Source organism: Mugil cephalus, chromosome 11 (genome assembly GCF_022458985.1).
Source record: "Mugil cephalus isolate CIBA_MC_2020 chromosome 11, CIBA_Mcephalus_1.1, whole genome shotgun sequence".
Classification (NCBI taxonomy): Eukaryota; Metazoa; Chordata; class Actinopteri; order Mugiliformes; family Mugilidae; genus Mugil; species Mugil cephalus.
In genome coordinates this window covers 10,600,548-10,622,435 of record NC_061780.1, presented here as the reverse complement: position 1 = coordinate 10,622,435, position 21,888 = coordinate 10,600,548, and the positions used below count along the sequence as shown (strand labels likewise).

General features: G+C 43.7%; 2 protein-coding genes across 2 annotated transcripts; both read left to right on the top strand.

The window, feature by feature from the left end:
* The first annotated feature begins 9,390 nt into the window (after nucleotides 1–9,390).
* On the top strand, nucleotides 9,391–10,326 carry fabp4b (fatty acid binding protein 4b). The gene is made up of 4 exons (XM_047599721.1): nucleotides 9,391–9,561; nucleotides 9,712–9,887; nucleotides 9,975–10,076; nucleotides 10,184–10,326. Exons 1-4 carry the CDS (start codon nucleotides 9,489–9,491, stop codon nucleotides 10,235–10,237), a joined length of 405 nt encoding a protein of 134 aa, XP_047455677.1. The 5' UTR covers nucleotides 9,391–9,488; the 3' UTR covers nucleotides 10,238–10,326.
* A 1,193-nt stretch (nucleotides 10,327–11,519) lies between these two features.
* On the top strand, nucleotides 11,520–14,073 carry LOC125016941 (protein FAM8A1-like). The gene is made up of 5 exons (XM_047599720.1): nucleotides 11,520–12,014; nucleotides 12,407–12,527; nucleotides 12,649–12,772; nucleotides 12,880–13,019; nucleotides 13,117–14,073. Exons 1-5 carry the CDS (start codon nucleotides 11,561–11,563, stop codon nucleotides 13,259–13,261), a joined length of 984 nt encoding a protein of 327 aa, XP_047455676.1. The 5' UTR covers nucleotides 11,520–11,560; the 3' UTR covers nucleotides 13,262–14,073.
* The last annotated feature ends 7,815 nt before the right edge of the window (nucleotides 14,074–21,888 follow it).

Sequence of the window (21,888 nt, the reverse complement as noted above, 5' to 3'; positions counted from 1 at the left end):
TCTGCTGTGATTATCTCCACACCGTGGAGAGAGGGAGGGCGGGGAGTCCGGACTGAAAATGGGCTGTGCTTAGAGAGGATCTGAGCCACTTAAAATCGAGATGATATTTGAATGACATTTAAAAAAAATAATTATATATATATATATCAATGAAGCGTCAAAGAGAGAAGCTGAAGGTGTTAGGACTCATATCTGTTGATTTTATGTGTTTAATCTTTAGTTGGTCCATTTCCTCTGTGACTGACCGCATGTCCCTATACTTTCCCTGCTGAGACCAGGCTGCATTATAGCAGGAACCCTCTCTGGTGCTGTGGAGGACGCGCAGTCAATTTCCACGGTATGTTCTTCATTGTCAGCTCTTTTGCTTCCACAACAGCACTGATCAACCAGAAGGCTCCACATAAATTAATCAGGGCTGACTGGGAAACTCACTCCCCTCCACCTCCTTCCCCAGCCATTGCTAGCTCTATCTGTCTGTGCCGTGTAGTGGGAACAAGGAACTGAAATGTTTTCAGAAGCATTCAGCTCCAGGAACTATAAAAACATACATAGCTACTTTAGGCGTTTTATGTAACTGATTCATTGTGCCTGAGTTTTAAGTGCAGCTCACACCGAGGACACGCTTGTGCACCAAATAGCCACAACATAAAAACCACTGACACGAAAAAATAAATAACACTGACCGTCTTATGACAATACAAAGTTCTGCTGCGAAACTTTTTGGTGTTTCTGGTGTGTAGACGTGTACCACCCGCCTAGACCATCCTCACCAGGATGACACAGGCTCCCACCCAAAAACGGCTTATGAACAACTCAAAAACAAGGCGTTGACCCGGCCTCCAACTTCACTAGATCCCAAAATGATCAAGCGTCTGTGGGATGCACTGGAACAAGCCTGATCCACAGAGGCCTCTCCCCTCAACCTATAGGACCCAAAGGCTTTCACTAATGACATTCTGTCGCCAGACACCACAGGACGCCCTCAGAAGACCAATGTCCAATCTCTGATGAGCCAAAGCTGACCCACATAATATTGGGAAGGTGGTCATAATGTTATGGCTGATTGGTGTGTGTAATATATCACAGGTACAAATCAGAATTGGAATGAAACATCACCCAACTGATAAAGCAGAGGATGAAAGAAAACACATTGTTATTGTTTGCTGAGGCCTGTCTTTGATGGGTTACGTTAGGAGATTTAAGATATTGACATTTCATGTAGGTTCTACTAATAAAACCAGTATTCAAAATTACTACATTTGCCTAAGTTCTTCCTTGCAGTGCCTTTTCCAGGTAATCGTACTTGAGTATTTCTATCTTATGCTTCTCTGTATTCCAGTCCGAGGCAGATAAAGTAGATATAATAAAGTCACTTGTGCACTTTTATATATGCACTACTGAGAGAAGTGAAGTTGGTCCACTTTAACCAGTAAGATAACGATACACCCCATAAAGAGCTCTGTTAATGTTGTCACACTTATATTTGATCACAACAAATATAAGTGTGACAGAAACAATCGTTTGTTTCACAGTGTCCGATGAAAGGTCTGGAAAACGACTTAAGTTTGGGATGTGGTTCCTGCACACGTCTGTTAAGGCCATCAGCAGAAGGGCGACCCCCCTCCTTTGCCGTCCTCCACCCCGCTACCTTGTGGAGGAGCAGCTGTTCGTCCTCTCCGTCCATCAGGTCAGTTGTTAACTCGGTGCGCTGGGAGCCGGACAAGTGTGGATGAGCGCATGATTCGAGGGAGCAACTGCGTGGGCCGACACGCTGTTCCCAGAATGTGAGAAGGGCTTCAGCGGTGACAGATACGATGTGCGTGCTTCATTCATTCTCTTGATGCCGTGGGTGTGAATGACGCTTCACGCTATCCCTGACACACAGATACACACAAATACACGACCCCTCCTCCTGCTCCCCCTCCTCCTTGTCAGCGCACACTTTCACTAAATATCCTGCTGACCGTCGTTCATTTCACGCATTTCCACATTCCCGCACATCTCCTCGGTCAATTTATAGCTCTTAACGTGTGTGTAATCGCGTGCTGAAAAGAAGAAAAAAAAAAAGCAAGGCCTGCACGCTCCCTTTTTGGATCTACGGCTCTCCCAGACACAGATCTCTGCTATGAACCCTCTTCTTGCTTCTTGCTTTACTGACCTTTCCGTGACTCTGCTGGATGACAGCTCGAACGTATATTTGGGATCGCTTAAGTACTGTTTATGATGCTATTATGGTAATAAGGCTCTGTAATGCCGCTAGCTCCACAAAACCGACAGGTAGGTTCATATGGTCCCCATTACGACACAAACCACTCTCCTCACACCTGACTGTCAAGGTCCTTCACATTAGCTCCCACATTCCTCTACGCCATTACACATAATTGCAATTAGTCTTCCAAAAACCTTGACTTTTCACCTGTGACTTCACAACGTTCCCCTCACTCCTCTTTTGTCGTGAATGCCGTAAAAGGTCCTATTGTGTAGTCTCTTATACTTTCTCTAGGCATATATTATCTTTACATTCGAAAACTGGAACAGCGTGCCAGAGGGCCGGCTGGCCGTGGGTGTTACTCGGCACTAATTTCAAGAGACTACTCTCAAAACCAGTGCCGGGAAGCTAAAAGGTATAAGCAAGCATTTGTCTGAAACTGGCGTGTGCCCAGCTGCCTTCCTCAATCTTCCCTCAGGTTTCCCTTGGTGACTCTTTGTGTGCGAGAGTGTGGAGTGAGTGTGTGCTGGTATGTTTGCATGTGTTTATGTGTGCGCGACTCAGAGCGCGCTGGTGTGTTTAGGAGGTGCTGTTTCCCACAACCCTGATCTAATTCCGTGGTAACTCAATCTCCGTGTGAGCGCTTCCCGGCGAGTGTTCTCCCACCCGTCGACAGTCTCACTTTGGCCGGCTGAGTGGCTGAGTGTGTCTGACGGAGGCCGCCTCGGTCCCATTGGACCCCCTCCCTCCCTCCCTGCCTCCCTTGCCCCTCCTGCCTCCGTCCTACCCACCCTCCCATCAGGATTGATTTACTATGTCAACCGTTGGGGCTGTCGGCAGCAGCGACGCTCACAGCCGCGCCTGCATCCTGTGTGCACACCATCCTGACATCTTATACCTGTCATTCAACAACTGCTGCCGTGAAGTTTGCATTTGTGGTGTGGATGGGGGGGGGGGGGGGGGGGGGGGTTCAGTGTAGAGACAAGTGTGAAGTTTCCCTGCCTGTGTTTCATTCAAACAGGAGGAGGCTTGTAGGAAAAGTATGAACCTTGCTACGTATATACTTGAGATTTGACACATTATGTAAGTCGGAGAAAATGCCACCCATGCTGGTCCTAAATAGGTGAGGGAAATGTCCCCCAGACGACTTCCACGCAACAATGTTATCCTATGGGCCACAGCTTCCTGTCTGTCCCCTCTGGTTCCAGCCAGCACCCAGGCGCTATATTGGGCAGGGACCAGACCAGGCCTGAGACCCATTCCCACTGTTTGACCGTAATACACCCGCCTTCTCATTCTTTACTTTCCTGCCTTTGTTGGCATCCATTCTCCTTGTACTCTTTAGATAGGTAAAGCCAGGGAGGATGTGTTAACTTCCTCGTTTCTTTGTTTAGCAGGAGTTTTTTTTTTTTTTTTCTTAAGACAGCTCCTCAGGTTATAATACTGACACCAGGTTCTCAGCACTAGCTGCCAATTACAGGACATGGAGTCAATTACAGGGCACGGACAGCATTCAGAAAGGACTCAGACCTCATGCGCTGGCTTGTAAGAACCTGCAAATGAATGAAATTTATTTCACCCTCTCTCCCCCCCCACACACACAACGGTGCACACTCCTGCACAAAGGCGCATCGCAGTTATATTGTTCATAAGGTTTTACCAGTAGGCTGCCCATTACCAGTTAACTTATGCAGGTTCACAATAGAGGGAAGGCAGATCACAAGACCGGTTCCCAAATAAGCGCAACAGGAGACAGCACGTGATGTCCTCGCAGAGAAAGAGGGCCACGCAGCGAGCTACTTTTAAGGCCACACATTGTGTTGCCACAGGAAAAACATTGTTTGCATATCAATGGAGTTTGTGCGTGTCTCTGTGTGTTAAGGTGGCGGCCCTAATTGGAGTGTATCTCCAGGTTTGCATCACACGACTGCACGGACACAGGGCACGTGAAATATTTGTCGAGCTGAGCTGTAGGAAATTATGACTTCTTTGTCCGTGTGTGTGTGAGAGCAAGAGAGAGAGAGAGACACCGCCACCATCGGTCCGTCTCTGAAGGTCATCCCCGAAACACCAAAGGTTTTCTTGAACGCACGTTTTGCTCAACACATTTGAAATAAAACCCAGTTACCGGCGACTGATATTTTTTTAGACAGAACTGACAAAGAGAAGAGAGACGATTTAATATATGTCACATGTCGAGAGTTTGAAAAAAAGGAAGCAGTTTTTTTTTTGTTTTTTTTTTTTCTGAGAGCCGGCTTCTTTCCCAGTGGATGCTCTGTGCCAGCTGTCTGCTCTGCAGTAAAGCACTGCTTTCCCAAGCTCTGACCTGTGGGAAAATCTGTTGTGGCCAGTAATTGATTCCGCCCTGCCAGCCCCATTACTCTCCACTGCAGTCAAACTGCCAGTGATCTGCAGAAAGCCTGTTAGCACAACCCCTCTACTCTTTCTTTTTGTCCCCCCTACTCACACACAAACATGCATCAGAATCCCAGCAAGTTTTACCGTTTGTTCCTTCATTATTTCTATTATTCTAATTCTTTCTGTCCCCTTCCCTACGTAATTGATCATTTAGGCATTTCTTGCTTCTTTCTTTATCATATTATATCACTGATCATATATTTGAATATTTGGCCACATCTGTTGAAAATGCCACTTTACACTTACTGCATGCATCTAGTGTAATCCAGCCCGTTACACATGTTGATACATTTAAGAAAGGGTTTTGTTTACTTGGTCTGAATGGAAGAACTCGCTGAACACGGTCCCTTCCTTCAAAGTTTGTCATGAAATATTAAGTGCAGTCATCTGCTGAGATGGTTGAGTTGCTTGTCACATCCTAACACTTCCCACATGTCTAAACAAAGGTAAGCCCCCCTCCCCCAATTAATCTTCAATTAGCGGTTGCACCCTGTGCCTTCGCATGTGCGTTTCCCGGTCTCACACCAGCAGGTGTGGTGGGACGGCTCGTGCGCGCGTGTGATTGTGTGTGTGTGAGTGAGTGTTTAACGAAGGGTCATGTGCGGATTATCGAGCTCTGGGGAAGGGGGGAGCGCAGGAGAGTGACAAAAGCGTGTTTTTTGACTCGCACGTTGACTGTGGTGCCGTTCAAACTGGGCTATTTAGATCTTAAGAGGAAAAGGCACACGTTACATTTACCCATAGATATGAATTCATGTGAGATGCGAAAAGACACGAGAGGCCTCAAGTCGAGTGATTTATCAGGGATTCTCATGACTCTGGCAGGCTTTATATAACTACCAGCTGAGGGGTGCACTTTCCCATGTTGTAAGGGGTCAGGAGGCCACCCTCTAAGCACTGTGGCAGTTGTTTTTCATGCAAGAATTCCATCCCACTGTTGCGCGATCTAAGAGAGCATGAAAGAGGCGCAGAGAGCTGTACAGTGTGCATCACTTTAGCTCCTGGTGAACCCTCCACCCACTGCACCCAGTGGCTGTGCCCCGTGGTCATCTGTCCCCGCATTGGCAGAACAAGCAGCGTCTCTGTGAGAGGCAGCACCCCCCGCACCCCCCAATCCCCCCCCCCCCCCTCCCCCCACCCTAAATCCCTTTCCAGTCTCTCTGTCGGTGTGCTGCAAACCAGGAGCCCCAGGCGCAGGGAGCGTGTGGGATGAAGGGATGAGAGAGAAGATCAAAGCAGGAAGCATGAAAAAGCTCAAAGCACACAAGCAAGAGGCACCTCCCTGACCTCTGCCAAACACACACACACACACACACACACACACACACACACACACACACACAGCGACTCTTTCTGGCTGTGCAGAACGGTCGGCGCCCACCCCCTGGTTCCCCAAGCAGCCGTGTAAAAAGGCAAAGAGGAGAGGGCACATCGCTCAGGTCGTGTGAGCCTTTGAGCAGATGGTTTGGACCTGCTGGGAATTTGACCTGAAGCGATGCCCCCTGTTGGTGCCAAAGGTGTGGCGCACATCCTTCACTGGCAAAACTTCTCTTTCTTATTTTTTTTATATACACATATATATATATATAAGAGATTTGCTTTTCATAAGCCGCAATAAGCATTTAACATCTTACTTTAGCATGCTTCTGCATTTGCATTAGATATTTGCATTAAAAATGTTTCTGAAGAAAATCACGATGAACTTTAACTAAATTTCGGATTCATGGACAACCCAGCCGGAGAGTTCATCAAAATACTGAAATGTTTTTCTGTTTGTTGAGTCAAAGAGCAAATAGATCATGGACACGTCTCAACCACAATGGATGAAAGCGAGTGCTTAGAGGCTTTCATAGATTTCCACATGAAGGAAATTTATCCCGTACCTCGGGCAAAGTTTTACTCGGACTAAAAAAGACAGTTCAGGCTTAGAGGGAGGGGGTACAATACAATCAAACAAGATGTGGAAAGGGAAGAGACTTCTATGATCTGGAAATGGATGTGATTTAACAGTTTTGTGTTTTTTTTCTTTTCTTTCTTTCTTAAGAAGTGAAGTTTTTGTGCTAGATTCCCACAGTGTCAGACCAAGTTCAACCTCAGCATGGTCGACTGTGACCCCAGTTTTACCTGCTGGCTTATAAAGTTGTAGTTTGGGTTTATAAAGAGCTCAGTCAGACTGGCAAACTCCTCCTTGGCCCTGAGGATCCTCTCTCCATTATTCATGAATCCTCAGGTTGGACCCTGGGAACAAGTTGAACGAGGCCCTGTGTCAATACGAAACACTGGCCGCCACAATGGTCTCTGCCTCCAACTACACTGTTGACAGACACCAGCACAAAGGAGCTGAAAGGGGTCCCCCTCCGTTCTCACACACACTGAAGAATGAGTCAGTGTGCTGCCGCTCAGAGCTGTGTTTGTACAGTATATACAGCTTTTGTTCGCGGCCACTGTTCTCCCATCAATGGGGGCTGAAGTGTTGATGAAAACCAGAAGGAAGGGACTTCTCTGTGGATGCCAGCGAGAGTTCATGTTCATTAGATGGGCTCCGCGCCTGCTGGATGGCACCTGTACGCGGAGAAACCGCGGCCGACAGAACAACAAGTAATCGGCTTACCGGATTGGTAAACAACATTCCATGATATAGCCAGGCCCCTTTGACTAGCGCATCGTTACTGGCTGTCGGTGAATAATTAATGCGCTCGAACCACAAAATCAAATATTGCTGCCATATGAGAGGCTCATTAAGGTCTTTCCATTTGGCATACATTGATTCCAGTTTCTCTGGTTTCGCAGTGATGGCTACCTTTCCATAATACATCAACCGCAGCTCTGCCCTGATGACAGCGTGAACCCACAGGGGGGAAGGGGTGTCATAGAGAGTGTGATTAATATTAATAAACATGAGCATCAAAACTCAAACTAGGACTAAATGATCAGACGTCCAGAAGCTTCTTTAGAGGAGCTTTGCTATTTCTGATAATGCAGTTGTTGATTTCATAATGCATACACTCTGTAAGGTTCATGACTCATGTACTGATATTATTATATCTACTCTTTATTTATCTACTCAGGCAAAGTAAAAGCCTCAGTGGCTTGTTTCTTGTTGCAGATATTTAGACCATTTCAGCATCAATTTTCTTCTGTTATGAATCCACCAGGGGACACCTCCAACTCATCTGATTCATTCTGACCATCTCCGATCATTTCTGTCTTCAACTTCTACACTGTGAGCTCCTCGAGAAGTTCCTTAAACAGAACACATGATGAAAATAAATATGACTTGCACCCGACTCGTATTGACCTTGATAGAATGGGTTTAAAGCTGAACTGAATAAATTCATCATTAAAGCAACACTCAATCTGAAATGGATTCAGTTGTCATTTTAGATTTTTAAAATGCAACAGGAGCACACATGCTATAGTATATTTCTTCACTTTATTATTTTCATATACTTATATACTTATATACATATACTTTTCATATACTTGTATACTTGTACGTATTTCCTTATATATTCTCACCACGTGCAATAATTTCCCTCCGCTACACAGTAAACCATATTCACTGTCACTGTAGAACAACAACTCGGAACATATTGTTATATATTTATTTCTTATATTGTTTTACATTCTCTTACTTATTCTTATTGTCTGCGTGGTGAACCTGCTGTTTGTCAATCATTTGTTTTTAACCTTGTAGGCACTTTAGAAATGTTTTGTAAATAAATATAGGCTCTACGTTATAGCTTATATGGAAAAGTCTATTTATAGCATACAATAGGAAATGTGCATGAAAATCAATATCAACATGTTCTTTGTGGAGTTTAGTAAAAAGAAAAAAAACATGCATTTGAACTGCTTTTCGCGTGGCGCCATCTCCTGGTTGAAATCAATATCACAGTAGAGTCAGATACAGGTGAATGTATTCAGCTAAACTGGACACTACGCTACAGTTTGAGGGAAGAGGCACAAAACAACATTTTTAAATCTATCATTAACTGTTTTATTTCAAGTATCTTAGAGGGTAAACTGCAAATACAAGAAAGCAAAAAGTATACCTTAATAGAAATTAGATTTAGATTTTTAAGCTATCTGTTTGTTTTGTTTGCATGTCATAGCCCCCCAAAGAGGTTACATGCTTTTAACAATGTCCAATAAAGGTGAAATAAATAAGTAAATAGATAATGAAAAAAAAAGAAGAAAAAATTGCCTGCACATGCAGTCACATACGGAATAGTCTCAAATGAGTGCAACATTTTTCCCCACTAAGTCACAAAGCCACCCTTTTTATATTTATTTCTCTATTGTTAAAATGTTCTTGGGTGGTTTACATTGTTTTTGTCACCGTTTATGTATATGTGTTTATGTATACAAAGTACTATAAAGTAGTTTTTATTGTGCCACAAATATTGCAGGCGAGGGAAAATTCAAAATAGTGATTATCCCTTGGAATAAATAAAGTATATGTCCAATCTAATCTAATCTAATATGGACCCACCTTGTGGATAGAAACGGTTTACACTTGTTGAAAAATATATATATAATATATATTATAATAAGGAGCCAGTCTTTTGAACGGAAACGGATCCTCAAGATCCTGCTCCCTTCAAAAAGCCATAAATCCCATCTCTAATCAGACGGCAGCTGATTTTTACAAACCACGCCCCTCTAATCCACTCGTTGCCACGGCAACGGCGTCACCTTGCTGTGTGATTGGTGGGCGCGGATCACGCGCGTGGTGAACCGGGCTTCAAATAGGTGATTTGCGCAGCACATCAGTCTCCCCGCGCTTCACTACCGAACGACAGGAGATCCTGAAACATCTTTTGTTTTGTGCAGCAGACAGAGCTTCATTTTCTCCATCATGGTTGAGCAGTTTGCTGGGACCTGGACTCTGGCTGCCAGCGAGAACTTCGATGACTACATGAAGGCGATCGGTGAGCTCCTTTTATTTGAGATTATTGTGAACTGGGCTGCTGTATTTCAGAATATTAGCCAAGGCTAATTATTAAACTCGAGCCAGTAGGATTTTACGAAATGAGTCCCAACATCTGAATTTAACCTCCCTCCCTCCTTTGTGTTGAAAGGTGTGGGCTTCGCCACGAGGCAAATGGGCAACATGGTGAAGCCTAACCTAGTGATCAGCGTGGGAGATGGTGGTGTCATTTCAATGAAGTCTGAGAGTACTTTCAAGACCACAGAGGTCAATTTCAAGTTGGGCGAGGAGTTTGATGAGACGACTGCAGACGGCCGCAACACCAAGGTGGGTCCACTTGTCATCAGGCCTCGTTTTCTGTCTTGGCGTGTGTTCTGCTGTTTTCCTGACTAGTTGTGATTTTTCTTTCCTCAGACCACCATCACTTTTGAGAATGGCAAACTCGTGCAGAAACAGGCGTGGGATGGAAAGGCGACAACGCTGGAACGAGAGATCCAAGACGGAAAACTAATGGCTGTGAGTAACTGGGCAACAGTTTTGATTCAATATGGCCTCATGCACTCTAAGAGGTTATATATGTGTACACTTAAAACTTGACTGCAACACTTGATTTCTGTCTACAGAAATGTTACATGGATGATGTTGTTGCAGTGAGGACCTATGAGAAGCAGGCGTAACTTTAAGTTGGGCCTTTAACTCCATCACCATCACACCCTGAATGCACTGAGCTTTTTTGCCAAACATGCCAATAAAAGTCTGAACTGTGCAGTCTGTGTAATTTATGAACATTGCATTGTCCTGTTATGTGCACAAATGTGGCATCAAATAGGATCTTGATAGTAGATCTTGGTCTTAAGACTTTCTCTTTAAAAGAGAATGCACTTGTTGCAACTGTTTGCCTTTCAAACAAAGCTGTCAAAGGCAGTATTTGGTAAATGTGCTAAAGCCAGCAGCAAAGTTGAACTACAGGCCCTGTTTCATTGCTAATGTCTTATTGGTCTCTCTGATATAACATGACTTTAAAAGAACATGGCCAGCTGCCAATTTTAAAGCCTTCGTTAACGTAATGACCGCTGATTGCGTCAATCCTCTTGTCTTGGATGCACAGACGTGGTGTTGAGTAAGCATGCATAATGGCTTTAATTGGAATTAGTTTGAGCCTCATCCTAAGGATTTACAGGCCGTTGGGCAACAATGAAATCCAACGAGTGACGAGCTGATTCGTTGTCTTCAGTGCCTTGTTAGATGAGCTCATGCTGTGCGCACACAACCTATGCATTGGGGACATGGAGAGAGGTATGATTGTCTTTAATTTTCAAAAAGTGCAATACACACTAGGAAAATCTTCTCAGCCAATTGAACAATTTCTGAATACCCCATTGTTCTGGATTAAATTTAATGAGGAAATTTGGGGTTAGGAATTAAGCAGGCTATTTTAGAAAAACAGTCACACCATCAGTTGGTAAATTCAAGCATTCTAATAATTGGCTGAACAGCTCCTTAATGTTGACAGAATCCAGCAAATTTTGCATTTTTTTGTCATAGTAAATAAAATCGTTTAATCTGTATTACATTTCCTTCAAATATTTGAAAGAGGTGCTGTCAGCAGCATGTTGCAACACGGATTTTTATTCAAACTAGGCTCTCAAAGTCAACTAATTAGAGCTAAATAATCTGTTAATATGAAGCTGGATCATCCGCATCCCTGCAGAAATGCTTCCCCCTGGTGGCAATAGAAGGCAATGACTGGACTGTACCAGTGTATCCCGATAAAAGGGGGGTTTCACATTTTTGATAAGGCAATGACGTGTTATTAAGTGTTAGTTCATCCGAGTGCGTCTGTCAAAATGACAAACTAATAAAAAATTATAAATCAGTATAACCATATACGGTAGTTTGGGGGGTGACAATCGTTAATTCACGCTTTCGTTGTCTTCGTGAAGTTGAACTGTCCCCGACATTACGTTGTGCGTGACGCAAAGGACGCAACGCCAACAAACATGGCTGACAAAGAAAACACAAATATGGAAGTCGATAAAGGAAAGAATACGCCTTTTCCCAACCAAGCTAAGCCACTCGTTGACGATGCTACTCAAAGAACAGGCAACGAAAACCATGCGGAAGGCAAGAAAGGCGTGTCTGAAAGTCGCGCCACGGCGGAATACTGCGAGAAGCTGCAGGCATGGATGTGGCAGTACTACAGTGGATATGTCAGCTGGCAGAGCTGGCTGGCAGCGTCAACGATGTCTTGCCCTTATTATTTACAACCGCCAAACGGGACGTCGACCGCTCTTGAATTTAACTCCCAGGACTGGTATAACAGTCCGTTTGGCCTTCCGCTGTCGTCTTATCCGCCCGCCGTCACCTCCCCGAGCAGCCGGGCAGGTGAAGGCAGCGGCGGGGCAGCTGTGGCCGCTCAGCCGCCGCAGGAGAACGGAAATGCCCAGAGGCCAGGTAACTGCTGCTGGTCCGTCTCAAATATTAGTTCAACAGTATTCATCTGGTCAAAATGTCCATTTACAGACAACGACACGATGAACACATAAAGCCAAATGTAGCTTTGTGGAAAACTCTGTGAATGCTTCATGTTTGTGGCATGTGCTGGAGTGCAAAATGACACTACACCATTCATTAAACAAAGTCTCTAAATAATTTGGGACGAACACATGCCCTTAGACAGTAGATTTACTACTGCAAACAACCAGCTTATCATCGTTTGTCATGATAGCTATGGCCCATGAACACCTTCGGGGTAAACCCAGGTCTCATCACACAACGTCAACAAATGCTGTCGTTGCTGATTGAACCTTTAAGCCATTTAAATGTTGTTTTTTTTCTTGCACCAGGTCGAGAGTATAGTATTCCTTCACCTCTCCAAAGACTAATGGCAGAGATGGTGGATTTCTTCATATTGTTTTTCATCAAAGCAACAATAATCATCAGTATTATGCACCTCAGTGGAATCAAGTGAGTCTGTTTAGTTTTTTTTTTTTTTTTTCAAGAAGCGGTTTTTAATAAAACAAAACTACTGTGTAATCAGACAAAGCAATGCTTTGGATTCACATATTTTTCCTTTGTTATTTTCCAGAGATGTTTCCAAGTTCGCCATGCATTTCATAGTGGAGGAAATAGATGAAGACACCTCCATGGAGGAGCTGCAGAAAATGATGCTTGTCGCCCTTGTGTACCGGATGTTAGTGTGTTTTTATGAGGTGATTGCTCGTATAAAAGTTTCCCGATACTCTGTCGTAATGTGAGAGCGTTCAGCTATGAAAGGAGACGCCACGCAGTGACGCTTCCTACGCCTTTCTCCATTTAGATCGTATGTATTTGGGGAGCAGGAGGAGCCACTCCAGGGAAGTTTCTCATTGGACTCCGAGTTGTTACATGTGACTCATCTGTTCTGGTCCAGCCCAACAGGGTTCTCGTAGTGCCGGCCACCAATGTGTCTCTGTCTGCGTGAGTACTTTATTATGTGTATCACGAGATTTGTGGCAGACGTAGCCTCAGCCTTCACATCATGTCCTTAAACTTACGTTCCTGTTTCCTTTTGCAGGTCAACTGTCCGAGCCTTAAACAAGAACTTCTCGATTGCCTTCTTCTTCCCAGCCTTCATCACACTTCTCTTCTTTCAGCACAACAGGACTGTGTATGATATGGTAGCTGGCACGATTGTTGTCAAGCGATCGAGACTCAGATGACGCTGAAGCGCATGCATCGTAGTCTTACAAAAACTTTGAGCAGGCACTGAATCATCTTTTTTTGAATACGCTGTAAGAACTCAAACTCAGTTCTTTCTAAGTATTGTCAGAAAACGGGAAGAGTTTGATACCCCTTTTCCACCAGGGCAGTTGACTGTTCTAAGTCGGTGCCTGACCCTGAACCAGTTCTTCGTGGTTCGTCACCAAAGAACGGACACTTGGCAATCTAAACAGGTTTGAATGCAGCGCAAAGTCTCTGCTAGCGTGGAATTAAGACCCACTTGTGTCCGCTTTGTGGTGGAGTTTTTGTGATCAACTTCACCAACTGAAACTTTGCACTGTGGTCCTCAAGTTCAGAATAGACTCGAGGACGCTTCAAGAATGAAACCAGTGACTAAATGGCAGCCAATAAAGTGCAGGCACATACCGTGATATAATTTGTGGCTCTGTAGCCTGTGAGGCGAAAAAAAAAAAAGTTTCTTAGATGGTTAGTAAGATGTGCCAACTCTGAACTGGCAGCGAGATACGAGTTGGTGGAAAGTGGGTATGAAACACATTGGTATGAACTATTTCAGTTCACTACAGCTAGCACTGCATTTCTGCGTGTATGTACGTCTACATGCAGGATTTGTTCCGTTGCGAACACGTGAAAGTGAGGGCATATGCTACATGTTCATTAACACAAGATTTGCCTCGTATTCACCTCCAGATTAAGGGTGAATGTCTTCTCTCACTCGGTATTTAAGTTGCTAATCATGCATTTATGAGATTACACCTTCAGTATCTCTTTGTATTAAATATTTGTCAAGAAAGTTCTATGCCAAGATTATTTAGTGGGCGTGACATCGGCTTATTCTCAGCCTGAAATAGTCGGATTTAAAGTACATTTAAAATGAACGGCAAAGAAGAACTTATCACAACTGCACCTCCTTTACAGGAGCAATTTATGTTAGGGTTTTTTTTTTGGAATAATTCCCTGCATGTCTCAAATATCTATATTTGACCTGTTTGTCTGCTATTTAATAATTCTTACACTATTTTGATACTAATTAAATGGTGTCATTGTGTTTTGTTATCTGAAATGCCTCAGACCGTCGATGTAATATCACTGTTGCATCGAGTGATATTACAAGTGAACATTACACACACATCCTTAAAAGTAAGAGTTACAAGTGGTCACTGAAGAGCGGAAATAATACATGACTCATGACTTGTAGCCTTCACCAAATCTCAACCAACGTACTCTGCTTGATTGTACTCTACACACTACAGTGGTCAAGATACTAAATAAGCAGATCTATTTTTGGAAAGGTCTACTACAGTTCCAATTCACACAAAGATGCTCTAGCCGAGTTATTTCCCCCTCAAAGTCTACAATGAAGGAAACATGGTAGTCTTTTCCCCAATAATATAATAATGCAAAATAATATACGACCGCTGTAACATCATAGTATCCACGAATGCATTTTCTGCATTTTTTATTTAGGTGGTGTGAGGACAACTTTAGATGTTTTCCTCAGTTGCAGGAATCTGGTGCCACCTAGTGTCTCTTCATTGGTCATGCAGACGTGGCTTCTGCCTGCGTTGACGCATCCCGTAGACAGCGCAGCAACGAGCATGTAAAAACCTTAAACTAAATTGTATTTGTTCATCATTCACCATTACAAACATCCAGTCATTCATTCTGCTCATGACTCAGTCTGCATCCAAAAACAACTTGCCGTTCAGACAATTCTCCCAGAGTTTTCTGGTGTGTCACACACACTCAGAGGTGACTGTGGAAGCTCCAATTATTGGCAAGTGTTGACATGGTGATTGTGTTAGGCCCACTAAGTGGCATCTTCAGCTGACAGCCACAGATGGTAGCGCACCCCCCCCCCCCCAAGTGTGGCTGCCATGCATCATGCCATAGGCAATGGAATAATATACTGAAGCTCAGTCATGGAGGGCTCAGCCGAGGACCAGAAAGTGTGGGCAGACACTACCCACCACTCTTACAGCAGTGTATACTGATGGGTGAATGCAGCTCCATTTGGAGCCGAGGCATGTTTATAATCTATTTTTGTATCACCAGAAGTGAATCTGCAGGACGGATCTTTTTAGAGAAGCTATTTCTATTATTCATGATAAACTTTTGAGCGAAACTACTTAGCTCGCTCGGCAGTTGCAGCGAATGAACAACAAAGTCGGTTATTGTTTAAAAACCTACCGACATTCATGTATAAACCACGCTGAGAATCACTGTCTATAAATGTGAATGTTGCACGAATGGCAGAAGGAATTCCTGCTACAGCTGACAGTAAAAACAAACGTCATGTTTTTAGAAGCTATCCATATAATCATGATTTTCCCAGAATGTGACTGGACACAATGGAGAGTAGATGTATGCAACAATATTGTGTAAATCACATTGCTGAATTTTCTGTTGTTTGCTGCCATGCTTGAAAAATCTACTTCCTCGCTGCCACATGGCATGCCATACGGTATCGGGTTGATGTCCAGCCTGAGTTCCTGCCACCCTCTCTGGCTCCTTTAACGAGGGAGTCAGGGGGTTAGTGTCTGAACGGGGCCCTGCACAGGCCAGAGGGCTAAGGTAAACAGTCTGTCCTCGACTGGACTAAAATATTACATGCGATGCAAAGTTTGTGTCTGCGAAGCCATTATTTGCTCGTTAGAGTTTCCAGAGAGGCAGGTGGCTGGTGCTCTTCACACAAACGTCAGCGGCAGCACTGGGCTCCAGGTGTTTTTGAAGTCGCGGAAAGGTGCTGTGGGCTGGAACGCTGCTCTGTTGTCGCTGTTGCCGTTGCCGTTTCCTCCCTCTGTGTCTGTGCCTGCTGGTATTCCTCTCAAGTGGAGTCAGTAATTACAGGCTGGCTGGGTCCTGGCTGAGTGGAAAGGGGCTGATGAAGAGGAGACCTGTTGACTGGGGCCAGAGATGGTCGGGAAGGTTTAGCAGCAGAGGTGTCACGAGGTGGCATTCATATACATGCCATGAATATGCACGCACGCACATGCACAATTTTTGTTATTCGAGGGACATTGTGCAAGGGCCTGTATGTGGCTGCTCTTCAAACATGCATCTTTTTTTTTTTTTTTTTTTTTAATGAGATGGGAGGATTAAACAAAAAAACAAAAAAGTTATACTTTTTCAGCAAAACATCTGAATATATATTTATTTTATAAACCTACATTTATATTTTTATATCAGTCTGCACACAGGTGCCACCTGTACCTGCTTCCCGAGTGACTTTAAATGGATGGAGCAGCATCAATGTTTGGGATGCACGACTCTATGAATGCCTTCACGACATTTGTCAGATATTGTAAAAATGACTTCTTCAGGGTACAAATCTTTATGCTGATACAACGCTGATACATTGTTTTAATATCCAAGTCAAGAGGAGGATCTATTAAAAAGTCCTTTCCCAAGCCTCAGAATTTTCCCCAATTCAAATTAGTTATATTTATTTCTATAGCCTCTTTACATCAGCAGCAAATTATGAATGCATTCGTTTTCTCTTCCATAGTGTATGAATAATTGTGGGTGTGATATGAATAAACTAATTTTCCAGAATAGTGCATCACCGATGCAGGGGTTCGTTCTCCCGCTATAAAAATAGACGTGGCAATCAGGAGAGTACAAGCTCAGGATGAGTGATGTAAAAGCACAAAGAGAGAAAATGTGATTGTGCGCGCGCGCTGAAGTGGAGCCATACAGCATTTACACTATTCTTACTATGACATAACAGCAGGTTTCTGGGTATGTTTCACTGTCTACAGTAGATTTGTCCTTAAGGCGGCGAGTAGCTTGAGTTGTCAAGACAACCGCGGATGCTGCGTGAGTTGCTGCAGAGAAATTCAGCTCGTTCTGTCCTTCGTTCAATTTGTTGGTTTAGGAAAGAGCAGGAGCAGATGAAAACTTGATGCGCGTTTAATGGGAAACTAAAAAGGCAGAAAACAGTTCTGCCCCCGAGTGTCATTCTTAAAACCTCTCGTCCACGTAGACTATATCTGACATGATCGCTGTAGTCTCTGTCGCGTCATGTGAGACGGTGCCTGTGTTCCCCTTCAGCACCTCTCTGGACCTCTGGCAACAGGTGAATTATCCGCAGCAATTTAGAAAGCAGAGATAAACAGAACAAAATAAATAAATAAAAAATGATGCACTAACATCGAGTAATTTAATTCGTTACAGGACATAAATAAACCGGTAGCTAAATATAGTCATAATGGAGACGAACAGCAGCGAGTCCTGCTCAAGGTTAATTAGACTAGCATCGCAGCAGAGACTCTGCAGCTTTAACTCTCCCACATTTAAACGTGTTTTGTTCATTTGTTCATTTTCTATAACAGGGAGCAGGGGTCTTCAGGCCAAGGACCCCCAAACTGACGGAGACATTAAGCAGGGACCACCTACCTACTAAATGTGTTATATATTAAACTCGGCCTAGTGTTATTCATAAATATACATTATTATTATCACATTGCATTCAATATTAAGCTGTCACTTATCCCTTAACTAAATATGTTGGATTCGGGTTAATGTGTATTTAATAGCCTGGGGGAGGGGGGATAAATATATATATATATATATATACACACACATAAAATACATAAAATGTATAATCAACCAAAGAGGCCGGACCCCCTGTTGAAGACCTACACTAGAAGGTCACGGTGGGGCTATCTCAGGGCTTTAAATATGTTTTCTTCACATTTTATTTATTAAACCAACACATTCATTCAAACATGTGTAAAAGCAAGTATTTGTAGTTCATGTAGTATGTGACAACAATCAATAATCAGCCATAAATTAAATAACACACACACATTAGTTATTATGGCTTAAATAGAAACTGATTGTTTTCTTCAGCAAGTTATTGATTGGTGCTTTTCCGGGTATTGTTTGTTGCTCTGGTAGGGTTATTATATTGTCTGTCAGTGCCAGCTTTCACACATTTATAAAGTAAATGTGTGTGAAACACAATTTTAAATCCAATATATCGTGATTTATTTATTGCGCTGTGAAGGACACAGTATCCAAGCTGGACGCTCCTCTGTTTATTGTTTATTGGAAGTATGTTTTGGGAATGAAGGATAGGGGTAAAAAGCAAACCTAATGCTGGAGATTAGCAGCAACTCTGAAATACAGGAGCCAGTCGACTGCCCTCTGTCGGACGCATGTTGTATTGAAGCTCCACTACAGTGGGTGGGAGGAGTGGGCCGCCCATCACTGAGGTCAGTGAGGTCATCTCAGTAATGGTACAGTTCCTCTCTTTAACATCTAAATGTGTCACTTTTACTTGAGAAAAATGCACCCATGTCGTAAGCTGCCCTCTGTTCTTGACTTTTTCATGTCAGCAGATAATGTCATCAAGGAAGTTTTTGCTCATTTGCCTTTCCTGTCTTACCAAACAAAACCACGCAACCAGTCTCCTGTGAGCATCTTTGGAAACTATGATTAAAAGCCAACTGTAACTTTGTTTCCTGGCTCCAGACTGCACTCTCCTTTTTTTCTGACACTATTTGGTGTCTTTCTGATTCATTTAGTTCATGTGCCTGAACGAGCCCTACTGAGTCCCTTCAGTGGCTGTATTCCTCCTCCACAAATCACTCCCACCCAATCCTTTAGTTGCCTAAACTATGTTCTGGAAATGTGCGTAAGCAGTGGCTTGCTATTTTCGGCTGAATGAAAAGAGTCTTGGCACTTGGACTCAGGATGAAATCTGTTTTGTTCTGCTGATTCTGGCTTTCACCACATGCACAGTATCTACACAGAACACAGTAAAAGAATTCAGTTTAATGGTGTCCTACAGTAAAACCGCGACCGTGCGACTGTGAATACGTTGTCTGTCCGTGGTGCCAGAGGAATCTGTTATCCTTAGCAACATAAATACAAAGTGTTTCATTCATTCATAAGAGGGGGGGGATCTGATGTCTGCGCAAGCTAAAGATGTTAATTATAATCATTCTGATGTAACAGGTTGATTGAATGGTTGTTGATCTACTCCTCCACACAAAGTGTCCAACGCCACAACTATGAATCATATTGCACCCTTAAATGTTTTGTAGAGAAATGTAACAAAACATTTCCTTACTTGGCCCTTTTTGATTTAAAGTAGCACAGTCATCGTGGTGCTGAAAGAAACAGATTACATCATTTCATGTGGGCATGCAGTGCATTGATAACTTTAAAATAAGCTGCATGGAGTTTTCTTGAGCTGATATATATATATATATATATATTTATTTTTTTCAAAGAGAACATTTGTCGGCTCTTCAATCTCTCCCTTCCGCGTCGTTTGTTTCATCTGTAGACAGTCAAGGACTCCGCTCAAGGTCACTCCGAACTCCCGTCAGCTCGCAACAACTGCTCTATAGTAATTAAACCTGGAATTATGTGATAATCTCTCGCAGTGGCCCACGGCGCTCCGTATCCGCCGATCAAAGCGGTGAAAACCGATCAGATTTAACGCTCGCAACTCCTTTTAACAAGAGCACGCATCCAGAAGCGGAGGTGAGGTCGGTATCACCTGCCCAGTGGATCTGCTGTCCCCTTTGCTCTTTTCATTAACTGCCTGATTCAGTGGCTCTCAATAGGCTCTTTCAGCGTGTCATGCTACACCACCATTGAGCTACAGCCACGTTGCCACCCATCTTTCTTAATGGGGACTGGAGACCATGGAGCTGCCTTGTTGCCATGGCAGCAAGCGCTTTCACATTCTCCCCACATCGCGTGGAGTATGCATGTTGCTCCTTCCAAACTGGAGCGCGCCACGGCGCAGACAGGTCCGCTCTCACCAGGCCGCGGTTATTTACCTCCCGCTCCGATACCAAATGCCCTCGCTAATCCCACCGCCCGCACTCACGCTTCCCATTCTCTCGACGCGCAGCCTTTCACCGAGGCTGTCTGACTTTGCTCCAAGACGTCGTTTCTTCCATCTTTATTGTTGTTGTTCACTTGGGCGTAGTAGTGGGGGGGACTAGCGGACTAGTATTTGGGGTTCCCACGTGGAGAGCCAAGCTGGGTTTATCAGCAAGTTTAAAGTTAACTTCAGTGTCCCCACCCGACCCCCCCCAAAAGAGGAACATGGTTTATTCCAAGACTCATCTAAAGGCACCATAAAGTTGCTCGTTTTATGCGTCAACTTTAAATAGTTTTCAATTCAAATAAATAACTAATTATGCCAGGTCAATAAGACGGTTGTCCTTTCACAGTGTTGGGGGCATTTATTTTTCTGGTAATGATACGAAGCGTCACAGAATCAGGATTTTAAAAAAAAAGACTGCTGAAAAATGCTGAGCTTTCAGTTTTAAATATGACGTCAATGCTCCACTGACAGTCACGTCGGATGCATGTATTCACTTGTTGATTCACTTGGTGTAAGGGTGTGACAGAGGGACTACGAAAAGTTGGATACACATACACCGATCAAGCATAACATTAGAACCACTGACAGGAGACGTGAATAACGCTGACTTACTCAGACATGTACCGCCCACCTAGACCCCTCAACCCACAGGACCCAAAGGCCCCAACTAACAGCATCCGGTTGCCAAACACCACAGGACACCCTCAGAAGACCCACGTCCATTCTCTGATGAGTCACAACTGATTTGGAAGCACAAGGGAGACCTACACAATTAGGATTGTGGTCATAATGTTATGCCTGATCGGTATATAATGGTACCAGCTTTTAGAACTAAGTCACAGATTTTTTTACAAAGTCATGCTGAAAAGGAACTGCATTTTTTTTTTATCCAAGAATGGTGCAAAGTGCATGTTTGTACTTTAAATGTCATTCTTAACCATTCGACTATTTTCTCCACTCAAACATGTTTTTTTCTCAAAGCTTGTAATCAAATGTTCCAGGTTTCGAAAAAAGAAACGATGACTGAATTGTCACTGCAAAAGATCTCACCACATGGGAAGCTCTCTTCTATTTCCCATGTGTGCCCTTTTGCATCATACGGGCTTCCTTGTCCTTGTGTGTGTGTCAGAGTTGCATGTCTGGACATGTCTCCGACATCAGAGGACTCACTTGGCCCCAGTGAGTAAGTGCACGTGAGGCTGTGGTGCAGAATGGGAGTAATGATGCTTGGATAATCATTTGCTTGACACCCACCGGTTTTCAAGGTAACATGATTCATCTCTTCAGATTTGTGTGAGGCTGCGGAGGAGACGGGCAGACTTCCCCTCAAACTTAAAGTGCGACTTGTGCTTAGCTTTGTAGTGGAGGTCACACAATGTTATTACCTGCAGCAGCTGGTGCCTGCTTCAGTTTTCATGATGATTTTTATTTCATTTTATTTTTTTTTTTACTGAAAGCTACCGTGTGTGAGTCAGAGAGGAAGTGTGTTGCGACATCTGTTTGTTTAAAGATGGAGGAATGTGAGCGTGATGGAAACATTTTATTTGCTTAGACAGTTAAGCGCTGCTACCGCTAGTACTCTTATGCCTTTCTTACTCACACTTCTACAAGTACCACGGCTGCACTAGTGCTGCTTGGAGGATCAGCAGTTTTCAGCAGCTACATGACAAAGATCTTGTTATGGTTTAGAGCACTCCCTCTCATTAAGTATGCACCACGCCGAGGAATGTAACACAGTCTGCAGTTGTGCGAGTG

Bases quoted from the DNA above. Each gene is read 5' to 3' on its own strand.
- LOC125016941 (XM_047599720.1), top strand. From the start codon at position 11,561: ATGGCTGACAAAGAAAACACAAATATGGAAGTCGATAAAGGAAAGAAT. The intron at 12,015-12,406 runs GTAACTGCTGCT...TTCTTGCACCAG, and splicing joins CGGAAATGCCCAGAGGCCAG to GTCGAGAGTATAGTATTCCT. The intron at 13,020-13,116 runs GTGAGTACTTTA...TTCCTTTTGCAG, and splicing joins ACCAATGTGTCTCTGTCTGC to GTCAACTGTCCGAGCCTTAA.
- fabp4b (XM_047599721.1), top strand. From the start codon at position 9,489: ATGGTTGAGCAGTTTGCTGGGACCTGGACTCTGGCTGCCAGCGAGAAC. The intron at 9,888-9,974 runs GTGGGTCCACTT...TTCTTTCCTCAG, and splicing joins CAGACGGCCGCAACACCAAG to ACCACCATCACTTTTGAGAA. The intron at 10,077-10,183 runs GTGAGTAACTGG...TTCTGTCTACAG, and splicing joins AAGACGGAAAACTAATGGCT to AAATGTTACATGGATGATGT.